General features: G+C 37.9%; 1 protein-coding gene across 1 annotated transcript in view; it reads left to right on the top strand.

Moving 5' to 3' along the window:
• Positions 1-26,923, top strand: part of LOC128809267 (uncharacterized) — a 28,945-nt gene that overhangs the window by 591 nt on the left and 1,431 nt on the right. Inside the window, exons 2-14 of the mRNA XM_053981124.1 lie at positions 697-765; positions 5,758-5,791; positions 12,705-12,755; positions 14,633-14,710; positions 17,521-17,657; positions 18,212-18,331; positions 18,858-18,888; positions 20,829-20,850; positions 21,378-21,402; positions 22,624-22,662; positions 23,784-23,885; positions 24,971-25,076; positions 25,490-26,380. Coding sequence (XP_053837099.1) covers positions 697-765; positions 5,758-5,791; positions 12,705-12,755; positions 14,633-14,710; positions 17,521-17,657; positions 18,212-18,331; positions 18,858-18,888; positions 20,829-20,850; positions 21,378-21,402; positions 22,624-22,662; positions 23,784-23,885; positions 24,971-25,076; positions 25,490-26,380 — 1,705 coding nt within the window. The remainder of the gene's footprint in view (positions 1-696; positions 766-5,757; positions 5,792-12,704; positions 12,756-14,632; positions 14,711-17,520; positions 17,658-18,211; positions 18,332-18,857; positions 18,889-20,828; positions 20,851-21,377; positions 21,403-22,623; positions 22,663-23,783; positions 23,886-24,970; positions 25,077-25,489; positions 26,381-26,923) is intronic.

The raw sequence follows: 26,923 nt of genomic DNA, 5'->3' as shown, positions 1-26,923 counted from the left end.
CCGGGTCAGAACGTGTTAAATTGGGCAGTCCTGTAGTGTTTTTGTAGCGCTGGATGTTTTTGTGGCTCATCCAAGTTCTGCGACAGCACATAAAGGAAACAGACAATACTAGCATGCATTAGTCGTTGCTTTTTTGAAAGCTCGAGATAGTAAGAAGTATTAGTACATCTGCATTGCCTGCTGTTAATTCTCAATGCAATGGTATATGCGTGTCTGTGGATCTCAGTGAAATGCATGTGTCTTCCTCCGTTGTTTTTCGGATCCCTTTAACGTGGCTGTGAATGATCAATGAACGGAGATGCAGTTTTTCTAGGGCGTAATTTTGCCTCTGTTCCTTTCTGGTTTCTGCACGACCATCCCTTTTTGCTGGCTTTCCAGCTTGGAGGACTTTAGAAAACTAAGAATTCAGAAAGTGCTGGTAGCAGAGAAGGGGGAGGCTCGTAAAACCTTCTTACCACCTGATTTATTTAAACATGTGTTTAAGTATTGTTTGAACAGGTTTGCATGCTATTTCTGGACATTTTAGTGGTAAGCTGTTCTCCAAAAATTCATGCAAACTGTACTGTTTGAGCCAAAGAAGACCTTGAGAATTACACGATTGCACTGTAGGAACGGATGTATTTCATATTTATAATTCACAAACGGCAGAATATTCGTAGCATAACTGAAGATGTGCTTTCAATTTTTCTCTTTCAGGTTTGTAACATTTACTGTATGTGCGCTATAAGTCTTCAGTCACACTACCGTGGTGCAAAGCATAGGAAGGTAAACTTTTTCCATGTTAAATATATATGCAGATTTAATCTTAAATCCAGGACTCTTGCAAGTTCAGTACTTGATTTCACACAGCTTCAAGTGCTTATCTAACTTATTTGTAATAAAATTTGTAGATTTCTAACAGTAACTTGCTTGAAATAGTCCAAGAAAAAGATGAGGTGGGAATCTCTCAACTCTACTTTGTGCAGCATGTAACTCAGCCGTACCTAAAGGTAAATGTGTGCTAATTGTGAAATTAACATTTGAATGACACGAGAGCCACAAGTGGTGAAAGAATTCAAATTTCTGTTTTCAGATGTAGTTGGTAAAAATACTGTTCTGTCTTCCAAGTCTACATAACTCACCTGTACTTCGAATAAAATGAGTTTACTCTTTACTTTGATAGTAGCACCAGTTCTGATTTCCTGAAGGAGTTATGTAGACTTAACTATCAAGTCTGACACTTGTGTTGGTTTGAAGCATCGGAATAGCTGCTCCCTGGTTTAAACACAAAACAAGCAAAGACATTAAATAATTAGGCACCGTCCTGTGAGGGTGTATTTAGAGATGAGGCCTTTACAAATGCTCAGTGACCGAACCTTTGGCTGTTGATTGGCTGATGATTGTTTAAAATTTCATTCTCAGTCTGTGAAGGTGAGACATAATTCAGTTGTCTGTACTCCTGTGCTGCCATCAGATTGTGTTGTTGTGGCACTGAAGAGCCTGCTTTGATGTTTTCTTACTGTAATGACACTTTATTCTTCCTGGAACATTACTGACTAACAGCTAAACTGCCTTTCTCAAGCGATGGTGTGCCCTCTTCTTTTTTTTTTTTTTTTTTTTGGGAATGAGGAAATAACATCTCCCCATCTCTTTGCTATTGAGACAGATGAATAGTTGGATAGTATTCTGTTACCTGTTTGCTGATCCCTTTAATAGCATTGATTCTTATTTGAGTCAGCGGCTCTACTTTCTCCAGCCCCATTTTTTTCCTTCACAGGAATGAATCTTCTTGCTCCCTGTTGATCGAGTAGAAGTGTACAGTTGTATTTTTCATGTCCTACCAAATGTTCCTGCTGATGTAAAGAATTCCTTTGCTTTTGTGGTTGTTTCTTTTTTTTCTTCTTAGCTAACCTTCTTAGCAATCTAATTATTGCTGGTTTTCCCTTAAAAAATAGAAAACCCAGCATTTATTTTCTTAGAAAATCTGCATATAGTTTTCCTTCTGTTTCATGCTTGGATGTTTGCTGGGCTAAATCTCTCAGTTTCTTGTGTCAGTGAAGTCTTTGAGCTGAGAGTGAACAAGAGTAGGACAGGTTGAAAATGGGATTTTTGTTAGGTGTGGAGTTGCAGTTAGTCACACAGCTGCATTGCTGTAGGAGTAACTCTCCAAGCTCACATCGTCATTTTTTTCAGTTATCTCCAATTTCTTTCTTTAAGTTATGACATCTATTGTGTGCTTTGGTGGAAAAAAAAGAGAGCTCATAGATTGTTTTGTACCACTAGGTTTGGAATAACGATAAAAGTCCTGAGACTATGTTTCTTTCTAGTGCAGGGTAGGTGTAGCTAGTGAATAGCTCTTAGGTTGTTCCTTACTGGAGGAGTTCCTTTTCAAAATAATACCAAAGGATTTCCTGACAACACAACAAAATGAAGTGAAGGCAGTAGTTCTTTTCCTAACCACAGTACTAGCCTGACCAATCCATCAGCTATTTTTTGTGACTCAGTCAGATTGCCTTTTTTCTATCAGTTGCCCATTTGCTTTTAAAATAGCATTGTTGAAGATACTCTCTGCTTATCTGCCACTAGAAGCTGTTTCAAAAATGCAGGAAAAAGCTGTTCACCAGAAAGACAGTCATTAAGAAACTTAAGAAACAAATGTAAATGCGTGCTACGTATATTAAATGATTCTCATTTCATTGGCCTATGTTTCCTATAGCTGTGCAAAGTAAAATGTGTTGTTTTGAATAGCTGCAGTAGTAAAGCTTGGCTATCTGACAGATTTGTAGGAATACTTCAGTAACTTTCAGTGTACATGGCTATTTTATCTCTTTTTTTTCCACCTGGGTAGTTTATTTATTCTGGGTTTTGAATTGGTACATAAGGTATTTATTTAGGTTGTTTCTACATACCTTTGTTTTATCTCTAATTTTTTCTAGTGTTGTTAGTTCATAAGGCCAGACCCTTGTCAAACAGGTGCTGATGGCCAAAAGATTGTGTGGCTGGGATGATCACAGTACAAGTGATCTTGTGTGTATCTTGTGCATTGAGTGCTGTGTGACCTCTGTATAATAGCATAATGGTGGGGTTTTGTGGCTTCATTGCACAACAGGCATTAATGGGATGGGGAGTTGTAGAAAGTGAATTATTAAAATTAATATTTTAATAATATGAATATTATTAAAATATTCATAGATATGTGTATAATTCTTGGCTCTGAAAATTTGAGTTGGATGGTATTGGGTACTTTGAAAAACAGTTGAATTTTAGTTTTAGCCATTATAGTAAAATGTTTAGAAAACATTTATATACGTTTACTAATGCTTTTAATTTAACCAAGACTGTGAGAGTAGTGGGGGATATCATGCATGAAAGATGGGTTTGTTTGGCCTTTTTGTGTTTTTCCACAGCTGAGAAAAAATAAGGTTTTTTGGGGAAACGGTCTCCAAACAAAATACACCTGCGGTGTATATACCTGGAATATGGTGGTTTATTATATAATTTATTCTGTATTTGTAAGTATGCATTAGTTTTATAGCTCAGTTTGCTAGGGAAATCCTAGAGTGAAACATCTTTTTTCCATTTGTTTTGATCAGCCCTTTGCAGGTATGGCATCAGCAGAAGAACGTTGCCTGTTTTGTGAACTGTGTTTGGAACACAGATGAAGATTGTTCTGGTTCTATCAAAGATTCAAGTTTCCTTGCCCTCCCTTCAAGTCTGGAGTTAGATAGGTAGAAGTGCCTGCCATGTCCCAATAGGAGAAAAATCTGTATTCAAGACCCTACAGGTTCATTAGAAACAAGGAATCTTCAAATCTGTGAAGAGAGCTGTTAGCCTTTGTCTTCATCATTTCAGTGTTCTCATTTCTTCTGTCTGTTACCCCTGATTGTTGTGCATCAGAACCTGTGGTTGAAATATCTGATGTGCGGGCAACTTTTCTGTCCTTTTTGTGGCAGTAAAATCAACCATAGCTGTTTAAACATTTCAGTCATACATATTTGTGTTGATACTTGGAATGCTAACGTAGCTAGCTACAGGAAAATTACCTGCTATTAGATTGTTTATATTTGGTCCCAAAAAGCATGCCATTGTGTTCTGCAGCATATCTGCATGATCCAGAGAAATTTTAATTGTGGAGATTTCTTTTGAGGGGAAAAACCAAACTGAAGACGAACAAAACCCCAAAACTTGATTTGCTTATTATGAGCTTGAAGAATTACAATAAGTAGAATTTCCATGCATATCCTTGTATATCTATCTGATATATTTAAAGATTGTATATGTTTAAGAAAAACTAAATTGTGTTCATATAATACTTAACTATGCACTTGAAACTGTTCTGATAAATAACTTGTGAACTTCAATTGTGTGGGCAACTACTTTATGTAGTAGCTCGTACAGACTACCAGGTGCATGGAAGGTTTGAACCCTTAAAACCAGTAGTTTTTGAGTTTTGGCTTTTCAAAGTTAGACACTTTGCCTAAAGTTACTCTAACTTTTCACAGTCTTAGCTCAAAAACAGCTGTTGCAATCCCTGAACCAGAATGGAGAATAAGTTTCTTACCTAATGTGTGAGAATCTTAATTCCTGATCTAGTAGCAGGGATCACAAGTAAAATGGACCTTTTAGCTTCAGTTGTGAAACTGCATTTCTGATATTAACAAAAGCAGTAAACCAGGTGCAGTCAAAGATGATTGTCTGAAAATAGTCAGGAGGAAACTTTAATTGAGCAGCAGCTCACAGTTGCTAATGTTTTCTGTGCTTGTCTGGTAAACTTGGTATTAGCAGCTGTTTGTTGTAAAACTGGAGAATGAGTAACAAAAGCACTTGGAACAGCATTACTATGAGGAACACTGCATGTATTTCTAAGCTTATGAAATCCTGCTGAATTTATACAAAATCATCCACTGCCTATGGCAACACCAGGACTTAGGTAACTTCCTTATTTTATGACTGCCATGAAAGTACAGCTACTTGGCTTCTCAGACAGTTAACGATAGTATCAGTCCTGCTTCCTGTTGAATTGCCACACCCATGTCCATCTTCCATGCTACTGAATATTGGAAATACAGCACTTCATGGACTGCTCTGGACAGACAGCTGCTGTAGTGGTAGAATGATCACACTTATTGTTCCATTCTTGTAAATGACAAGTTTGTGTTTACTTGCCAGAAAATTGTCAAAATGAGTCAGGATTGCTTTAGCTATTAAATTGAAATTTAAGTTCCTTTTTTCTTTAGATTCTGCCAAAAAGCAATCATCTGTTCTGGATTCAGCCAATGAAAGACACTTTTCCTGTTCTTCATTATATGAATGATCTTTCCTGAGATTTGGCTAGCCTTAAGGTTTAACCAAATCCACTTAAAATGGTGGGGGAGCTGCTTTTAGTTAGTTTTTCCTTTTGGGGTAAGATTTTTTTTTCTTGGTTGTTGGAACTGCACTTTTTGAAAGCTTAGGAGCTGTAATCATACTTCAGGTTTTCCTGGCGTCCTTCAGATGTGTTTCAAGCCATAATCATCCCTTAAAACTTCACTAAATAACAGGGCTTTCTTGAAAATAACCTTGTGTTAAGTGTAAGTTCAGCCTTGTCAGTACTTCCAGCTTTTGCAAACAATCATAAAGGCTCTAATTTTTCCTGTTTGACAATGAAACTTTGGCCTGTAATACAATTCATCTACAAAGGCTTCTCTGGAAGTGCTGGGTTTTTCCTTTGAATGATGCAGCACATTAATTTATTTTTCTTATTCTATTTTGGGATGACTTGCATCTTCATAATTAAAGCAAGAGAAAGCCCTGAGACGCAGGACTCTCTATTGTAAGTATAATACTTTTTTCTTCCAGCCTCCTAGGATAGATATATATGCTTGGGGATTTACTGTTTGGTTGCTTTTCTAATAGATCAGGTATTTGCATTTGCCAATTTATATGTCTGTGTTTCTCTTTATATGCTGAGATCTGTCTAGTGAACTGCTGAGCAAAGAATTGTTTTAGAAAATTAAACCTTACTTATGCCTTTTCACATATAAATATTTATATATTTATAATGGTCTAGTGGAGGGACGTATAGTCAGTGTTTTAGTTTCTCACCTTCTCAGGCTAAACTGTCTCCCACTTGTCTGTCAGCTTGATGCACTCACTGCTGAGCTTCAGACAACGCTAAGAAGCTAAATCAGCAGGCTAACACAGCACTGTTGCAGATGCAGCTCTACCAGTGCTGAAGCCACTTGGCTGCATCACAGGAATGTTCTGCCTCTCTTTATTGTTGTGGACTTGGAGGAGCAAAGATGTATTCAAGGTGGATTCAGTTGTTGGAGTATCTTTTCCCCCAGAAACTGAGAGTGTGAATCCAGACTGTCAATGAAATTAAGAGTTGTGGTGAAAGTTTGGAAATGTGGTGTATACCTAGCTCCCAGTGGAAATGAAAATCTTGTTGTAAAGCTACTTATGGTGACATAAGAAAGCAGAGGCATAAGCAGATGGGGGAATGCTGATAAAAATCAATGAGATTATTAAAAAACAAAATGGTTATAGTCAGTCACACAAGAAACAAGCCTTTCACTTCTACTTTATCTTCTTAGCCTGTTCTCCCAAGAAACAAGGCTTACATTCCACCTTTATCATCTGTTCCCCAGTGTCTTTTGAACCTCTCAGCCTTTTTGAACCAAGTTGATCAGAGATGCCTGAAAATACACATCTGCACAGGGAAGAGTGATGGTGTCAGTCTGAGGGAAGTGCTGCAGGCTGAGCTCACCACTTACTGGACCCTGAAGAATCAACACACAAGAAAGATCTGGGAAAATGCTGTTCAGAGGCCCTTTCCTAAGCAATTGGGCTTCATTAGCTACTCTAGGGGTTTGTGCTGATAAGAGAATTAGTGCAAGATGTGTCATTCAAGTGTGAGAATAGTTATGAGATTTTGCCTCAGCAGCCGAGACTGCTGTATGGTAACGAAGATTCCTGACAGAATTTGAAGAGTTGTGAAAACTTTCAAGTCTTCTCAAAGTCCAATGGATTCAAGTGCTACAAAATTGTATTTTCATCTCAGCAACAAGAACTGATTTGTGTGGCTCTGGTCAAGGGCTTTTAGTGGAAGACACTTTCTACAGATTTCTTTGACTTTCATGTCAGAAATGATCATTAAAAGTAATACTCATTAAGTATTCAAAATAATAAAATCTGGTTTTGGAGGAATTATGTATGGGATGCATGTGGCAGAAAGCGTGACTTGAATAAGAGGTCAGAAGTTGTGGCAGCAGGACTGTGAAAAGAGTGGTGCAGTGCAGGAGCCTGTTGCAGAGATCTGTGGCTGTAGATAACGGTGCTGTATGTATTACAGTCTTCGTGTTCCATGGAGAATTAAGGATTAATCCATGGGTTAAGAATGCGTGCATGCTACAAGTACTGTATCTTTGGAAATGTCATGACTTGGAATCTTTCAACTGGGATGTGTTCTGCAGAATAAGAAGTTAAAATATCTGATTATTAAAGTGAAGAATTTGGAAGTTTTGGTAAGCAAGTTAGTTGTGACTTCTGGAGGAGTCTCAACATCACATGTCAGAAGCATTGCAAGATATGCTTTTATCCAGAAAGTTCTCTGCCTCAGGAATCATTTTGAAATGATCAGAAACTTCTAATAAAAAATTATTATTAATACTACTGATGTCTCCTTTATTCTACTTTATCTATTGCACTCTGCTTTACTGAAGATCAAGATGTGGAAGGTCAATTTGCAAGCCACTGGTAGGATTTATTTGTCCAAAGAGGCTGAAATTTGGTTTGATGAAATTTATTTGTATGTTTCAGTTGTGTTGCTTTGGGTTTTTTTACAAGTAGAAAAGCTTTTTTATTAAGTAACTTTTCAGAGGTGTTGGGAACTAAAATGCAGAATTATATAGTCAATACGTATGTAGAACTGCTTGAACTCTCCCATGGCTATATTACCAATTATATAAATAATTGTCCTTCAAGGTCAGGCAGATCCAGTAAATTCATTGTGCTCTGTCACTGATACAAAAGAATAATTATGGATTTGTCTAGCCTTTATTTTTTCGTTTTAAATAGCTGTTGGTTTTTTTTTTTTTACTGTTTGTAGACCTATGAGGCAAGCATGAACAAAAATTACTAAATTCAGTAGTAAAATTTTGTGAATGAGCATGGAAAGTATGGATATTCTTAAATTGGGTGCACTGTGTAAATTAGATGTATGCATCTAATTTTATTTCAGTATATAAATTAATGAGATACTTTTGTTATTGTTGCTGGATCTGCAGTCTTGTTCTAACATTCATGCTATCAAATGTTCCTGTGAGATTGAAATATGACAGCATGTTCACAGAGCTGGAATTCAAAGAACCAGGAAAAAAAACTGTTGTGAAAGTGAAGGATGAGTTTTCTTGGAAATAATTCGGGATGATATCTGACAAGTATATGAAATGTGCACTGTCTAAAAAGAAGATACTTCAGAGGATGAGGCTTGACATATTTAGAATGTTTTACACCAACATTTGCATTTTCTTCCTTGCTACAGAATTAAAAAAAGTTCATTTGTCAGTAGGGAGAACACCTCCCTTGTAAACCAAACACCTGCCATTTGTAAACCAAAATTTAAAAAGACAAAGTATTTGGATTCTGAGTGTTTCCAAACAGGATATGCCATGTATCCTTTCTGAACCCACCAGAAGTTACTTCATAATCCAGAAGTGGTGAGTGTATGTAGCCTGTGTGACTGTACAGCCATGTTGACTTCAAAGTCAATTAAGTGAGGAAACGCATCTGATTCCAGATGTTTGTTTTTGGAGGACTTCCACTTCCTGTAAGAAAGGTGACTTTCTTCATCACATTACTGTGTGAGTTTCCATATGGCAAAACTATGCACATGCTATTTTTGTGGTAATGACAGAATTGGATATCTTGGATTGTTTTGAGTTGGGTATTTTTCTCCTCCCCTCTTCAGCAGTTCAGAGAAAAGCAACATAATGGAAGAATTGGAAATAGAAGATGCTGAAGTTCTGAGACTTTACTAAGAATGTTAAGTCAAAGCACACCTGAGTACATAAATTTCAGTCATGTGATTCCTTTGTACAGTCATGTAATTGGACAGATGGAATACTTCTTTCAGCTCTTTTTTAAGGCAGTTGCCCATGTGTTCAGGGATAAGGAGTGGAGGGGAATAAACATTGCTTTTTTTTTTTTCTTGGGGTCTACTGGCCAAAATAGAAAAGTTTTGAAAGCTTTTTGTTTTGAGCAAGCGGCACTAAATGATGGGGCAATGCCAATATACACCTGGGCAAACATTTACTGGGCAGTAGCAAAATGCAGTGGTTTACAACTGTTAGCTCAGGCAAGAAGCATAATACAGAGTATGAGCCCTGTTAAAGCCCTTTATGGGCTGCCTAGCTTTATTGGTGAAATTAATATGGCACAGAGGAGTGGATTGAAGAATTTATTTTTTACAGCCTGTGGAATTTTTCTCGCATTACAGTATGATGCAGTGGTAGCTTGTCCTGCTATTACAGCAATACAAATGAAAAGTGTAATAAGGGATGTTGTATGTTCTTATCTGCTGGATCTACTAATCTGCATCTCTATCCTTCAACTTAAAACCTGTAAATTGCACCATGAGTAAAGAAAGCTTCATTATGGTTATTCTGTAAAACACGCAGTCAAGGAGAGGAATCCAGTCTGAAGATAAGCTGAAGTCATTGAACAGCACTGATGACAAGTTCTTCCTCCAGTGAAGGAAAAAATGTGGTGGATTCTGCCTTGTGTTCACCAATGATAACCTTACCAGAATCCTGATCAGCAGTTCAGCTTAATATTTTAAGAAATTTATATGTTTTAATGTGTCCCTCCATGCTCAATGTCTGTTAAACTTGGATAAGGATGTGGGTTTTGAGTGTATAACTACTGCTGAGTCTTCAAAGGAAAAGTCTGGAAGTTCGATTCTGACTTACAGACTAGAAGAGAAAATGTTTCAGAAGCCATAATAATAGAAGTATAAGATGGAACACTATTTCAACACCCTTACTGCTTTTCTCTTGGGGAGTTCCTTGATGTGGTGGAATCTGGTGTCTTTGTGCACTTCCCTTTTGTACTCAAAAGGGAATGTGTGGTACTGAGCTCGGGACATCCTTGTTGCTGCTGAGTAGCTGAATTGATGGTGTCTGAAACTGCCCTTTTGTTTTGAAACATGACTCTTACGTTTCTGGCAGTCATTAGGAATGTATGTGCATTACAAATACATATACAGATGTTTCTTTGTTCTCCACCTTTTGTATGTTCAGCACTCTGTAATTGAATATTGAAAGGAAGGGGATTCTTGGGGATTTGTTTTTGTGTTTTTTTTTTTGTTTTGTTTTTTTTTTGTTGTTTTTTTTTTTTTTGTTTTTTGTTTTTTTTTTTTGTTTGTTCATGTACATAGCTAGTATTTGGAAAATAGTTCTTACTAAATAAAATAATCAGGTGGAAGAGATTTCCTGAGACTGATTAGGGGATTTCCTAACTTCCTGATTGAAGCAGGACTACAGCCAGTGCTGGATTGTCACTTGCTTGCTGAATCCTCGAACATCTTCACAGGCAGAGAGTCTGCTACCTGTGTTAATCAGTCTGTAGTTGCTCCTCTGTTCAAAGAGGAATTTTATCCTAATATCTAATCTTTGCACCTGAAGCAACTATTTCTGGCTGCTACTTTTTAATGCTTTTGTCACACTCCCACAGGGCTGTACATTTTGTAGCTGCTGTTCAGGTATCCATGCTATTATGTCTCCTCTTTGTCTCTACCAGTCTAAAGATGTCCAGCTCACAAACCTGTTCCCATAAATTATTTGCTCTGGATTGTTGTGGTAGCCATTTTGCTGGGCCCCCTCTGTTTTCTCTGCATCTCCCTTGAACTGAACAAGGGGTGATAGTAGTCGTCCTTACAAGTCCCAGATAATGGGGGATAAGATATTCTGCAATGAGCTGCCTGTGCAGTATCTCAGTGTTCCCAAGGTCCCACTCAGCTGAAGCTGTGGCATCAGTTGTATCCCCTAAATTACTGTAGCCTATGAATTGTCTGAGGGTGTTTTATGAATGCCACCATCAGTAACTAACCTGGTTGGGGATGCATCATTACGGGCCCTGGAATTTGTTCTTTGGGTAATTCTGCTGCTTACTGGACACCAGGAGACTGGTTTGTTGATTGTTTCCCTTTGAGTCTAGCAAACCAGCTGATTTTCAGCTCATTGATCAGTCTGGTATGCTTTAGAGAAAATACTATTTTGGTTTGGTTTTGAGATGCTTAAGAAATATATTATTGATAACATTGCAAAGCCATGTGGCTAGTAAGTGTGAATTAAATGTTAGCCTGGAAACCTGCTGTTGCTGAATGGGAGAGTCTTCAAGATCAAAACTTGATCTTGATGCTTTGTTAAACATCTGTGGACAGCAATGGTCTTCACTTAATGCATTTTCTTTATTTTAATTTAAAAAAATTTCCATCCCCCAATCTGCTACTATTGGTGATAGCAGCAGCTACGACTTGATTTTTAGCTTGACCATATTGATAAACTCTGACCATGTTAAGGTGGAACATGCTGAGAACTGCTTTTGGTGCAATTCTCTGTAAATTCACTTTGTTACTAGAAGTAAACTAAATAAAGTACTTTCTCACATATGACTATTCATATCATATAGCATTTGGCCATGTTGTCTGCACATGCTGCACCTGGAATCTTAACTTCAGCTTCAGACACTAATTGAACTATTCTGATGTTAAGTAATTGTTGTACTTGCAAAATGCCTGGGGATCTTCTTGCTACCAGATACTTTGAAGCTTTTAAATGAAAAATATGCATAATTTATTTTAAGGAATTAAGGGACATATGCTTTCCCATACCCCTTCCTTATGTTAATACTGGAGAGTTGTTGCAAAATGTTTGTAACCTTGATTTTATTTGATTTCTGTCTTTGATACCTATCTCTTAATTCCCTGTCTTATGCAGAAAGAGGAAAAAAAATGATATATGCAACAGGTTGTGTTTGCCAAACTAGAAGAGTTTTTTCTTCAAAATTAGGAATTATGTGTGCAAATAACTAATAATTTAACTTTCACTTTTTCCATCAAATGAGTATTAATATATCACCTTATTTTAATCTTGATTGTTGTGAGTTAGGAAATATTGACAACGTCATTAAAGCACAGTGGTTTGTGTGTCTGTGGATTTGAGGGAGAGAGGGGCAAGGGAGAAGTGCCAAAGGAGTGTAAGTGCACACCTTAGCATTCACTTTGAAGCTGTGAGTGGTTAGGAATAGATACACACCCCTTTGTAAAAGAGGATGTAGTTTAATGACTATATTTATTGTGTCTGGGACTGTGATCAGGCTCTGAATGTTTAGACCAGAAGCTTTTGTTGGATATGTGGAACATAGATTGTTGAACATGATACTGAATATTTAAAATAATGAAAACAAGTATCCAATATGAAAAGCACTTAAAAATCAAATAAGCATTGAATATTCTGGTTTCTGTAACATTTGTGTGTTTGGTATTTTGTGTTGATGGAGAAGGGGAGTGGAATGGGAGACTTACAGCAATGAAGTTAAAAAAAGAAAACTATCAATACTGAGCCTATATTAAACTGCAGAATGAAGATAACTATTCAATTCTGTAATAGGTTTCAAATATCTACTAAGTACTTAATAAAAGCAAATTAGAAGAAGTTAAACTGACTGTCAAACTCTTATCCTAGGTTCTTCAGCTCTAATCCAAGTTCCGATGAAGTACCGAGCGCTCAGACCAGGTAGCTGGATATAAATGGTGCCTTTTTCAGATCCAACTTGAAATGAGTGTTTTATGTCAATGGTGACTAAAGCAGGTGTTTTTATTATGGTCTGAAGCAATGCAAGCTGCCAGACATTTGAACCATTGCTTTTCTTCTGTGCACTGGTTAATTTATATAAAAAAAGATCTTAGGAGAATATGAAGTTACAAGTATTTACAGAAAGACTTTCAAACTTGAGACATAGACATAACCACCATGTCTTCGTGGTTACCCGTCAATATCGTAGTGAATCTAGCTAGTATTTTTTTAGTTGGTGAAGTTTTCAATAAAAAAATTTGCAGGATCCTCAGAGTACAGTGAAGTATGACAAACAAAGCATATAAACTAAGAACAGCATGGGTTGTTTGCTGTTACGATACTAAGACAAGAGTATTTAGTTGTATGTTAGGAAACAAGAAGAAAATGGCCATTACCTTTACAAGACCATTAATTTTTTCTGTGTGCATCTTTCCATATTAAGTCCAAAAGATCACATGCTTTTGTCTGTCAGCTTGGGAATAACCAGCTCACACTGAGCTGCTGCACAGGCACACAAATGCATGCGTTTAAGTGTTGATAAAAGTCTGTGGAGATGAATTACGTGGTACCAGCTTGTTACGTGTTGACTCTGTCATGTGCTACTGCTGCATGTCACCTCAGATGAAAAAAAAACCCAACTGTAGCATAGAAGGATTTTAAGAAGACTGTGAACTTTTGGTGAAAGTGGGCCGTATTGTTGCTGTGGCAGGAGGTGTCCCACAAGATATTTTGTAGCACTGTTTTTCATCTAAACGCAACTTACTGAAGTTTTTCTTTGTGTGCAGTTCTGGAGTTTGACTTGATGGCACACAGGCAGATTTCTAATATCATGAATATTTAAGAATGAATATGGAATTCCCTCTTCTTGTGAAGTTGTGGTTGGGGTTTCTGTAGCCATAACTTGACATCCTAGTGGGAAAGAATACAGTAACAGTTCTGTGATTTTGGTATTTCTACTTGTTTGCTCTGATTTGAAGAAACTAGCAGTGTTAATTACTCTTATGTAATTTATTGGTCAGTTATATGTAATTAGGTAGATGAGTTCTACTTCTGCACTTTTTTTTTGCAGACTGAAGATATATTTTTTAACACTTTGTCACAGTCTTTTATAATGCCCAACATTTGAATACATTTAATGTCTTATTGAGATGGTTTTGCAGGTATATTTGGCCGAACTCTGCTGGTCTTCTAAGCTGAGCAGGAATGCTTTAAAAGTATTTTAGGCAGAGCAAAAACCAGGCTATTAAGACTCAGTGAGGAGCAGGATAGAGCCCTGGTTGAAACACTGCTAGTTCGGGCTCAGGAATATACCAACTGTGTCTGTGCAGCCTTTGGGCTGCCCAGAGCTCAAAAAGTATTTGCTGTATTAGTGAAGATTGTGTTCTTTGTTAGCTTTAAGGCAGTACATAATTCTTGACAGGCAGTCTCAGAATGCTGTATGAGTGTTAGGGTTTTAAGGGGAGGAGGAGGTTGGTGGCTTTTCTTTTTTTCATGAGAACTGACACAGTCATGCTCATGCTATGTGTGTGAGCTTGGTATCTTTCCTCAGTAAACCAAATTGTGTTAGAGGTCTTGTTTTCTTATTTGATTCTTTTCTTGAAGACATTAAATCCTTTTGTATAAAATTGTTACAGAAAAGAAAGTGTTAGACTTTTCTGTGGGGGACTGAGGTCTTGCCTATTTTCCTTATGCATTTCAGAGTGCAAATGAATTTTGTCACCGTTAAAGTCTCCCATTAGAAACTCCTTTAAGATCATAGACATTATGTGTAAACTATGTAATGTGTAATGTCTCTTTATGTGTATTTTTTACTTCAGTGAAGAGATCATTCACAGGGTACATCACCTGTCTGAAGGATTTTATGAATGATCCCAGAAGAGAAGAGCCTCTAATTGGTATGGTTTTTTTGTTTTATAAATTGTATGCCTTTGCATTTGTTACCAAATGGCTTTGTTTTGAAATAAAAGGTGGGATTTTAGTTACTGTTTCATTTTCTGTAAATGTATTTAATAAGTTACCTATCTCATACCATTTTAATTTTAGTTTATTGCACTGGGTATTATAAAGGCCTCCTTAACTGTTAACTTGTTCCTGAAAGAGCCATCTAAGTAAAGAAGCTTTTTCCAGATCACAGAATGATTGAGGTTGGGAGAGCCGTATGCTGATCTTAACCCCTGCTCAAGGCCCGGAGGAGATTATCTAGGACCATGTCTAGATGGCTTTTGAAAATCTCCAGGGTGAAAAACTACAATCTCTCAGGGAAATTGTTCCAGTGCTCAATCACCCATGCAGTCAGAATGTGTTTCCTGATGTTCAGACAGTATCTTCTCCTTCAGTTGTGCCATTGCCTTCTGTCCTGGCACTGGGCACCACTGAAAACAGCTCCCTCTTTGCACCCTCACTTCAAGTATTTATACACAGTGATGAGATCTCTTCAGGCTGAACAGTTCCAGCTTTTTCAGCCTTTTCTCATAGAAGAGATGCTCTAGTACCATTGTCATTTTCATGGCCCTTCATATGCCCATGTCTCTTGTACTGTGCAGTCCAGAACTTGACACAGCACTCCAGGAATGACCCTACTGGTGCTGAGTGGAGCCTGCTGTGAGCACTTCTCCTTGGGCAGCCCAGGATACCATCAGCCTCTGCTGGCTCATCTTCAGCCTGGTGTCCACTAGGTCTTTTCCTGCCATTGTGCTTCCTGGCTAGCCAGCCCCCAGCATGTCCTGGTGCCTGGGCTTGTTCTTCTCTGGATGCAGGACTTGGCACTTCCCCTTGTTGATCTGCCTGTGCTTCCTGTCAGCCCAGCTCCAGCCACTCAGGGTCCCTCTGGATGGCAGCACAACCCTCTGGTGTATCTGCATCCCTCCCAGTTATGTGTCATCATCAGCCTTGCTGACATTATGCTCTGCATCGTCATCCAGATCATTAATGAAGGTTCTGAACAGGACTGGACCCAGTACTGACTCCTGGGGTGCACTGCTACTTTCTGGCCTCCAACTGGACTTCATGCCACTGGTGACTTGTCATCAGTTGTGGTTCTTTGTAGCTGTCCATTTGGTGGGATATACAGATGTGTCTACTTGGTGAGATATTTTTCCTCACTGTCCTTGGCTGTACTGGAAGTAGTGAGACTGATTTGAATGCTTTCTTTCTAACTGCTAGGTTAGGCAACCCTTAGGAGAGAAGCAAGGCTGCTTGTCAGTGGCCTTAGTGTTCCAAGTGTGTCATGGTGGCCTAGAGAAATAGGTTCTCTGATGAAGGCCTAAGTAGCAAATTTCCTAGTATTAGTAGAAAATTTCTGTGTTTAGTGTATTGTCCTGTAGTTACTCCACATAATACATTGCTAGGCTTTTTAATAATAATACTTTACTATCAGCATTTGTAATAGAAAACACTTGGGTTGCAAGAATGCTTTTAGTTCATTTGGTGATAGTTTATTTTCAGAGTTAAGATTTATCAATATGATACTGTAGCAGGTCTGAGATGGAGTTGAATTTCTTCATAGCAGCCTGTATATTTTGGATTTGTGACTGAAGCAGTTTTAATGACACCCCAGTGTTTTTTTCCTGTTGCTGAGCAGTGCACCTGCATCAAGACTATTTTATTATTCTGGGTCCTCACCCCTTGAATAAGCTGGGGGTGGGCAAGAGACTGGAAGATGGCACATCCAGGACAGTTGACCCAAACTGGAACAAAGGATATTCTGTACCACATAATGTTATGCTCAATAATCACAGTTGAGGTAAAGAAAGAAAAAAGTGGGGAAGCAGGGTTTAACTTCCAAGGTGGCTGTTCAGAGACTGTGGGTGGGTATTGGTCTGCTTGTGGGGAAGTGAGTGATAGATTTTTGTTTGTTGGTTGGTTTTGGGGTTTTTTTACCTCTCTTCCCTTAACTTATTAAACTGTCTTTAAGTCCATGAGTTTTGTTGCTTTTGTTCTTCCTGTGTTCTCCCCACCCTGCTGAGGGGTGTGGATGTGAATGAGCAAGCAGCTATGTGGTTCTTGGCTGCTGGCTGGGATCAACCCATCACAAATACAGAGTACTGGAAATTATGACATAAGGGAACAGCTGCAGGATTTTCCTACTTGTTTTAAACTGCTTTTAAATTTATTGTGTTCAAGCTTTTCAGAATAAAACTTTTCATGCTAGGTAAGAAGCCTCAAACTTGAAGGTTTCTGAATACTTTAAATGGATTGTCTCAGTAATTTCTAGGGAAAGTGAAGAATATTCCCATTTTCATTCTTGTGATTCTTAAAAGTTTATGGAACATTTTCAGATTATGAAAGATTCAGTTTTGTGAAGTGAATAATGTCCTTCCTACATCTGCTTTTACTCGGATACTGTCCAAATTATGTTTGACTAAGTATTTTAAATGCAGTTTTTAAATCTAGACATTTGTAGGGCATTTTCTATTCTCATTCTCTCTCCTAGTTTCTTGAAAAAATGTCCCAAACATTGGTGGGCTTTGAAATCTGCCATAGATGGTGTATTTCCTTTCAGAATAAGATATTGGAAAGAGATAGATTTAGCTGATTGGGTAATAAGTCCAAAGAATTGTTGAAGTGATCCTGAAGGAGTGTCAAATTCTGAAAATAGAATAATTTCATATATTTATTTTGAATTTGGTGAGCAGCATTGAAAAGAATATATTTGTTTCAGTAGTCTGTAGTAAAATAGAGATATTTGTAACTCTTGCACTTACAGGTTTAGAACATGTGGTTGAAATCAGATTTGAAGGAAGAAGAGAGCCACGTTACGAATGCAGGCTGTGTGGGTGTAATTCAGAGGTGGCACCTATGATAGAACATCTTAGTGGATATAAACACAGAAGAGAATACATTGTGAGTAATTTTGATGAATTTTGATCAAAATTTCTTTATGATACTCCCCTTTTATTTTTTTTTTCTAAATAATTAGATCATTTGATGTTTAAACCCCCATATGATAAATGGCCAGTACTTGCATAGTTGACTGTCTCTGGGTCAGGCCAGCATGAAGAGCTCTGATGCTGTGGGCTATTGAGGCAGTGAAAGCCAGGGCTGCTTGTCTGTTTCAGCTCCAAAGTCTGTTCCTAAGTGCTTAGATTGCTTTCAAGTTCAGGTTCCAAAAACAATGTGATTCTTTTTTATTCCCCAGCATGTCCATAGTATTGCTGGATTTAGTACAGAGGGTGTTTCCTTTTGGTAGCAAGCTTTGCATGGATACCATACTTTGTTTTGAAGACTACTTTAGTAACATTGAAATTTGATGAGATATGTTGCAGAGAAGAAATTAGTTCATAATATTCAAATCAATGTTAACTCTTTTAGAAGCTTGTCCAGAAGATGAAATGTGTAAATTTTTTAATATTGTGATAAATTTTGATATTAACCTTTTCAAGCTGTTTTTTTTACAGTCCAAAGAATTTCCAGATAAAATGAGGAGAAAACCAACAGATGTAAGAGAATGCAAAGTCTCGTTTTTCAGACGGATAGCAGGAGAACTAGAGAAGAGTGAAGGATTAAAAATGTATCAGGTAATTAGAAGTAAATGTTAATGTGTCTTTTATTAGTGCATTTATGTTTAATAGAGTAAATTTTAAAAGTATTGCTGGCAGAGCCTGTTAAATTTTCTGTGTGTTGCTAGGAAGTGTAGTAGTGAGTTGAACTAAGGCTTACTTTTAGGTTGCCCTGAAAGATCCAGGGAAAAGAACAGTAGTATTGAAATTAATCTGAAAAAAGCCAAAGCTTTATATTTTTAAAGTTTTAGATGTTTTAAATTGAAAACTGTTCAGTCTAAATTAATTGATTTGGAAATTTTATAACTTTAACTTCAATAATTTTTAATTTTTGCAACTTAAATTTTCTCAAATGTAAGCAAATTTTTTTCTCAAATTGTATTTATATTTACAGGAGTCTTTATCTGTGTGCGAGGAATTTAATTTAATTCAATTTAATTAATAAATAAAAGTACTTGTTCCTTTCCTAAAGGCAGTTGCAGTAGAGACTGTTGTTATGAAATTTTAGTCAGAAAGTCTAATATGAAACTTTTTATATTTTTAGATGGAAGGTTACACAAGACCAGCTACCTCATGTAAGTCTGTGAATTTTTTGAATATAATAGTTTTGATATAATTGCTATTTGGCCTAATATTACTTACTAGTTGAATTCTAAGAGTTTGACTGATGTAAAACATTCAACTTGTAATACCACAGAATGTTTTCAGAGATTTTTATGGCTTTTGTGATTTTGAAGTGATGAAAGAAGGAAATTGCCATGCTTCCAGTCTTCCTTAGATTTTTTTTAACTTCTTGGTTCTGGGGTTATTTATGATAACTGTAGTAATTTGGTCATCAAGGAAAGTAAAAAGGTATGGAAAAGTGGTACTTGATGACTTTCTTTGAATAAGCTGATAAAGTCTCCTCCACCTCATTTCTATCATCAGAAGACTTAACATGCTGAATCACTGGTGAAAGTGGAAATTACCATTCTTTAGCAAATCCATTGGAGCAAGTGATGGAAACCAAACCCACAAACATAAACCCAACATCTTCCCTCATCCAGTATGGCTGAGTTACATCTTTTGTTACTGTAGGTGTGCTATTGATACTTGATGATGTCAGTCTGGAGGAATACCTCCTTGCTACCTTTTGACCCTAATGTTAATATCAGAAGGAAGGTGGGTTTGATTGAAGTGGGTGAAGGTTGCATAGATCAACAGAACTTGTCAGCGTGAATCCTGCTGTAGGAGCCTACCAGAGGTAGTGCATTTTTTTTTCTTTTTTTTTTCCTTCTTTTTATTGATCATTGGTGGCTTCTGTGGCTTGTACTTTGGAATGTTGGTCTGCAAAACAAGGTGGCAGAAATCTTTTTGATTTCTGTGTCTCTTGTAAAGAAGAGGGAATGTCACCCTGGTAATTAGCTGAATAATTCTCAGTTCAGAGTAAACTGACATCAGTCAAGTCAGCAGACTTCTGTAGAAGTGGAAGACATGGTTAAATATCAATCTGGAACATCAAAAAGAGTGATCCCACACAGATCATATCCTGTCCAACAGGATATGAACGCTGAAAAAATGGACAAGAGGGAAGTTACCTGCAAAAGTGTTGTGTCTTTCAATATAAAGGTTTGCTCTGGTTAGGTGATAAGGTCATCATCAAGTGAATTCCAAAAAAAAACCCCTCTGGTTATTTAGAAGAAAATCATGGTTACTGGGTTAGCAGCAGTAAGTAACTTCAGACTAGATCTTGTTGGCAAATGTCAAAACTCTCTTCTGACAGTGAGAATGAGTTTGGGGATATAATTAAGAAAGGCCCCTAGTACACAGGTATGAGTGTGCAAGTGACTAAATGGACATTAACAGCTTCATCAGCATGAGTTAACTGTGCTAATGGGAACTGGATAACATGGCAACACACGTCTTTTGGCCTTGTCTTGGGCCAAAGATGTCACTTGTCCAGAGAACTATTAATGTCCTGTTGCATATCCTGGAACACAATGATTAAGAAAGAAGTTATGTGCCATGCAGTAGCTGGTTCTCTGAAGCATAGTTACTGTTTTAGACTGCCTTGTTTTGCTGAGCTTTCCTTCCCTCCCTCCTCATGCTTATACACTTATAGAGATGAGATGATCAGACATTCTAACCCCTATAACTTCTTGTTGGAAATTTAGCTATTGTAGGTACAGCTGTTAGGGTGGAAAAAAAACCCACATGCAGACCTTGTACCTTTTTTTCATGGAGGGGACAGGCCCACCTCAGTTTATTCCATACAGCCTTCTTGTGTGGGATTCAGGTGCCTGAACATAGATGCTGTAGGTACCCTGCAAAGCCTTTAGGACACAGGTCTCCCACAGACTTTTCAGTAAGGATGCTTGCTGGTTTCTAAACATGCCATTTGCTTCTGAATCCTGCTCTTTACAGAAACTGCAGCTACTTCATGGCCAGTAGCTGTTCTCTTTGTGTAATGCTTCTGTTGCAGTAATACAGTGCAAACTTTGTGATGTTGCTAATAATTCTTTTTCTCATTTTCTAGCCCCATTGAAGAAGAAAGCAAGGTGAGAGTACTATCTGCACAGGAGAATCAAAAGAGATTTTTAAATCTATTTTTCTGTAGCAAATATCATATGGGAAAACATTTTATGTTGTCTTTCCACTGTAATTACTCCTCTCCTGTAAATTGTTCCTTTTTGTCTGTGAGGAAATAGCAGCTATAGCTTTCAAAATACTGCATTCAAAAAATAATTGCAATTGAAATTGCAAGCTGCTTCCATTCTATGTGGGATATCATTGGCTGATTAAGTTTTATAAAAAGCTGTTTATATAGGAAGAAAAAACCCAACTCACCATTATTTTAGTCATCTCCTTTAGCTGATTTGTAAACAAGTTCTTCTGCACTACTGGCCTCTTTGAGAGTCAGTCAGAATAAGGACTTTACAGCATATTTAAAACACTGTTATTTCTTAGAGAAAGATAGCCAGTATTGGTAAGTGATAAAAATTTGGAACCTGAAATATTTTGAGTAAACTTAATGTTTTAGTGATTTTTAGAATGCATCTTAATACTGTAATTTCTTTCTTTTAAGGTGGGAAGATGATTATAAGCATGAGGTATGTAGAATCAGTAACTCCACACAAGTGTTCACATACCCACAAGTGTCTCATGTTGTAGCAGTTTCTTTATGCTTGTTTCTAATTTTTCTGGAAAACGTTTATCCTTTGGCTTCATTTAGTATTGATATTGTTGCAGAAGCAATTGATCTAATGAGTCAGTATTTTGAGTTCATCACAGCAGAGGGGAAGAGAATACAGTACATTCACCTTAGCTCTCATAAATCCTGTTCAGAGCCACTGAGTCTCAGAGACAGTGTGTCCAGGCCAGGTCTCCCAGCCTGTGCTGCAGTCTCCCCTTCCCTGTTTTGTTCCTCTTCAGTTCAAGACTATTCTATACTGAAAGTTTGGTTTAAATCTTGAGATATATCTACAGATTTACAATCCTTTTTTCTAACTCAGAGGTGAAATTCAAAATGATCACTGAAGTATCTGTCCTGATTAGCTCTGGAGACAAGCACTGAGAAGTGCCTTGTTTTTATCTTAGTGGCAGAGTTGGTTGTGTGGGCCTCAGGCTGGTCAGGTTCTATGCTAAATGCAGCTGAGCACTTGACTTTTTTAAGCATGATTTTGCTCCTGAGTTAGGAAAGGCTGGGAAAGATAGCTTCTGTAGGTGTGTGGAAAGATAGCTCCTGTAGGTGTGTGGCTTAGATGTGAAATGTGTTCTTCCAGGTATTGGAAGGAAAGCAGTTGTGTTTGTGTAGCTGCTACCTGTGGAGACCCTGGGGGGTATCCCCTAGGTTAGGGAAACACAAGAAGCTTCCCTCAAAAAGCTGTTAGACCCCATTGTCTCCTTCCCCTGTCCCTGAGCCACTCCCTCTCTATTTCCCAATTGGCTCTGATCTTTGTACTGCCCTGAGACCAGGGTCACCCCCTGCCCCTTGGGAGAGAGAAACCGGGAGTCTCCCCATGAGTGTGCTTGGGACTCTGAACATCTAACTGGGCAGCTGAATTAAAACATCTGTGGATATTATGCAAAGGCCTTTTTTGCTTCCTTACCCTGGGCTTTACTAGCAGCCATTCCAGTTGCAACAACTACCAAACTGATACTGAGCATCTAAGGTTACATGTTTATGGCTCTGACCTAAAGTTATATCTTTTCTTTATGCTGACTTTTGTTGTTGGATAAAAGATTAAAATGTCTCATTCTGTACAAGATGATGTAACAACTGCTGTAAAATTCAGTCTTTTAAATTTTTTCCCTATTCTACAATCCCACAGAACGATCCTGTTCGGAAACAGAAAGCTCTGGAGTTCTTGGTATGTATGTAAAATAATTGTGATGAGAGTTGTGATGTTTCACCAGTATGATGCAGTGAATATTGTTTGAAGGAGCCTCTGATCACTGATCAAACTCATTTGACTGCAAGATTAATTTCTATTTTAGTGGACTCTGCTCTCAAAACTTAGTGCAGCTGTAGCTTAGCTCAGAGCAATTGGCTGGATTAAGTGTGAGCTCTTGGCCTGTTCTGTGGATGACTCTCCCCTTTGCTGAGGAGCCACCCTGAGAAGCAGTGTTAATTAGCAGCACTGATGGTGCTCAAGTGCTGCTGGCTACCCATGTCTAATGGGATTGTTGATAATGCTGAGCAAGACGAGCCACTCTGGTCTGGCTGCCAGAGAGAGCACAATTGCTGGTCTTGGAGTGATTGGGGAAGTTTTATCAGTTCTGTTGACAGTGGCATAGTAAGCCTTGGTTTGTCTTTTGGATTTATGAAAATTCCTGACCATTTGTGTTCATTGTTTTACTGTGTGAAAGTCATGTTCTGTACTAAGGCAATTGGAAAATTTCATTTGAATTTGAATTGTGTTTATACACCAAAATCAGAAATAGAATGTTTTGAAATGTGTGCTTCATATCTTCCACACTATGGTTACTTGTGACTTCAGAAGGAGAGAGAGAAAAAGCAAATCTAAGGGCTAATCAGTAAACTACAAGAAAACTTGGTAGTTAATTGACTTTTATGTACAGGAATCACAGCTATTCCTTAAAAAACACTGCCTATATTCTTTTAACTTACTGTAACCACTTATAAATTCATTTACTTAGTAATCAGCCTGAAGCTTATTTTTTATTCCATTTTCTACACAGATAATATAAATTTAGGACTTGTGCCCTTCTCTGTCTGCAACAAAATGTTTATGGACTTGACAGTAGAGGTGTGGCACAGAAATCCCGGTTTATGTTTTACCTTTTATCAGGCCATAATTATGCTCCCAATTTTATTTTTTTATATTTTAGTATATATTTATCATACATGCCATATGTTAACCAATAGTATAAATTTGGTTATGCAAAAATCGAAGTATAACTTGGATCTGTTTGTGTATTTGACCCTTTGGCATCCTAATGACCAGTTCTAACCATGTGTTTTCGACAGGAGAGTTTTCACATCACCTCAGACTCAGAAGCAACACTTGTTGTTCGCATTACACAGGAACTCATGGAGGCTTTGAAGGCCTTTTGTGAAAAGAAAGCAGCAGTAAGTAACTTAATCTTGTCCAGAATTGTTTTACCATTGGGAGGAAAAGAGTGGTTAAACTCACTGTGTTAACACCCTGCCAACCTGTAACAGTTCAGGCATGGGTCAAAACCTCCAGTTAAATGTACTTCAATTTTCTTTTTTTACAATTTCAAGTAACAAAGATATTAATTACATAGCACATTTCTCTTAGTATTCCATCATCATGTGTCTGTTTTGGCTTTTTTTTTATGTGTGTGTTCTGTTCTGGGCACTATTTTGCTTCTTGATGACAGGTTGTCATCCTTTTTGTGGTGGTCCCTTGGTTCTTTGCTTTTGTTCTAAGATCAGTGAGGCTTTTAAGTGCCACCCAAATGTGCCACTTTTTTCTTTTGTGGGCCTTTGGGTAAGCCTGTCTTTCTTGTAACTTGTAGCTTTGCTTTCAGTTGAGAGTTTTAATCTGTTAAGATTAAGGTAGGTAAGATGTTCTCGACTATCTGTTGGTCCTTACAAACCTCCATAGCATCTTTGCAAAGAGGTTGACTACCAGTGGAAAAAGGAATCTGAAGAAATACCAGAATCTGTGAAAAAAATGATTCATCAGTCTGGCAGCTACTGGTTCACAAAATTCAGGATGTGTTTTTTTCTGAAAGCTGTTTCAGACTGTTTTCTCAATTTTATGTTCCGTGTCAGTTGAACTACAGTAACTGTCTCTGTGCAAATGCTGCCAACAACACCAGTTAAATATTGTTTCTGTTGCCTAATCTCTCAGCTGGGCCTTCCATTCTGCATTTCCCAGATAGAGATATGCAGCAGTTTTATGTTTTAGCCAGGTGATGATAAGAGAGACGAGGCAATAAATTTGAAACAGGAGACATTGTCTTCACCAGAGACCTCCTTCTGTTCTCCAGACACATATCTCTGCCAAATAACCCTCAAAAATAGTGGTGTAATGTGATAACAACACACCCCTCATATGGACTTTGTTATCACCTAAAATTGTACTTTGCTAACTTTCTATGGGAAATCTGTTGCTTTTTAGAATTTGTAAAGTTCTTAAATTCTTGCATTCACAAACAGACATTCTGACCTTTTGCTTTACCTAGGATAATCACACCAACAGTTCAGGCCCACTGATGTCAGTACCTCAAGATGAATTTCCAGAAATGGAAAGCATCCCAGAACACTATGGGCCAGATGCAGAATACAAAGGTAACTCAGATTTTTTTTTTCTACTAATTTGTTTACTCTGGAGCCTGCACAGATTGTGAAAATTTACTTTTATGGCCAGCCATAGTGCTTCTTAGCTGGTGTGCTGTGTGTCTTTGCCCTCTGAGTCAGTTCAGGATATAATTTTCTGGAGCTTTAATGATTTAATTGTCTGAAAACATTCCTATCTCACTGAACAGTGCTATGGCAGTTAAGGTTATGGAAATTCAAGCAGTAACCCTTCTTGATCTATTTACTATTAGAATTTTTGGGTGAAAGGATGCCAAACTCAGGTAAGATGTAAAGGCAGGAAATGGGAAAAGAACAGAAGTACACATCATAAAATCTCAAAGTAGTTGTGTTTGCAGCTGGTATTTTAATATTTTGCTAACTTTAAGTGCCCTTTATTTATTCAGGAAGTTCTGACTGGAATCAAGGTTTTTTGTCTCAGCATGAAGAATGTTCTGAAGGTGCTTCTTTTGTTCCTGCTCACTCAAACAGTTACCAAGCAGATAATGGATCATCCTCCTGCCATCTGAGATCCGACAACTTTGCAAGTATGTCCCTGCTCAGGGACCCTCCTGCTGCTGAGCCTGATACTCCTGCCAGTGGTGTCAGCGAATGGCTGAGACAGCTCAGAAACTCCATGCCGTGCATGAATTCGACTGCTGGGGCCACTTCATACCAGACCAGCCCAGTGAAGGAGTACTCCACAGAATACATATCCAGTGATGTGCAAGGAAGTGAGCTCTGTGATAACAGACTCTCATTTGACAGAGAAAATACAAAATGGAGGAATCAGCAAGTGTGTACCAAAGCGAGGCATATAAGTGACCAAGAATTATCCTATCCCAATTCTTCTGCCTCATATACTTCATCTAGAAGATTCTTTACAAACTATACTTCACAAAACTATTCCTCTTACAAGAATTATGAGTCTGTGAATACTTGTACATCTTCTGCAAATTCTGCTGTTTCAGGAAGAGGTGGCTCCAAGTGGCACCAGGACACTAGGTGGACAGAGGGCTATAGGTGGAACAAGGACTCCAGCTGGAAGCGGGAATCTAGGTGTCAAGGATTCAGGTATCAGAAATCAGTCTACCAGAGAGACTGGAGTTCACATCAGGACTCATTTTCTGGCAGTGGTTCGTACCAAGATCACCAGCAGTTCAGAAGCTCAGAAGAGATGTTTGATGGAGTCGATGCTGGTCTTGCTCCCAACACTGTGAACAGACTACTAGGAAAGGATGTACCTAAAATGACCAGGATGCTCAAACAGCTGGCTCCATATTATCCAGCACTTCAAAGTAAGGTGGTGGTTAATTTCCATCATGTGAAATGAGTTACATCAGCGTGGTTGCTGTAACATAAGCAGGAGATTGCAGGTTGCAGAGATAGGATGAGCTGTTCAGGGAGTTGAGCTCATTTTGCTCACATCTGTATCAGCTGAAGAAAGGCATTGTTGCCTCTCTGAGGACACTGTGCCTCTTGGCAACTAGATGGAGCAGTGAGTGGGAGGAGATTTTGATAGTGCAAAAGTTTCCTGAATTGAAAGGTTTGTCCTAGGTCATCTTTCGAACTAGCAGTTTGTATCATGAGTTGCACTGGTAGGTTTGCAATGATAGGAGGGGAATGTATTGGCATAAAGAAAAAAATATTGGAATGTATTCAAAACCAAACCTGGATGGCATTATAATGGATAATCCAAATGAATCAAAACCCACTGGGCTAACAAGAGAAATGTTATCAGAGAGCTGGTTCATTAAGTGTCAATTTCCTTTATCCAGTTACTGTAGAAATAGTCATTAATGTTGAGAATAGTGATATACTATTAAAAATGAGAGTTTCTC

Source organism: Vidua macroura, chromosome 1 (genome assembly GCF_024509145.1).
Source record: "Vidua macroura isolate BioBank_ID:100142 chromosome 1, ASM2450914v1, whole genome shotgun sequence".
Classification (NCBI taxonomy): domain Eukaryota; kingdom Metazoa; phylum Chordata; class Aves; order Passeriformes; family Viduidae; genus Vidua; species Vidua macroura.
This window is presented reverse-complemented; position numbering and strand designations above follow the sequence as displayed.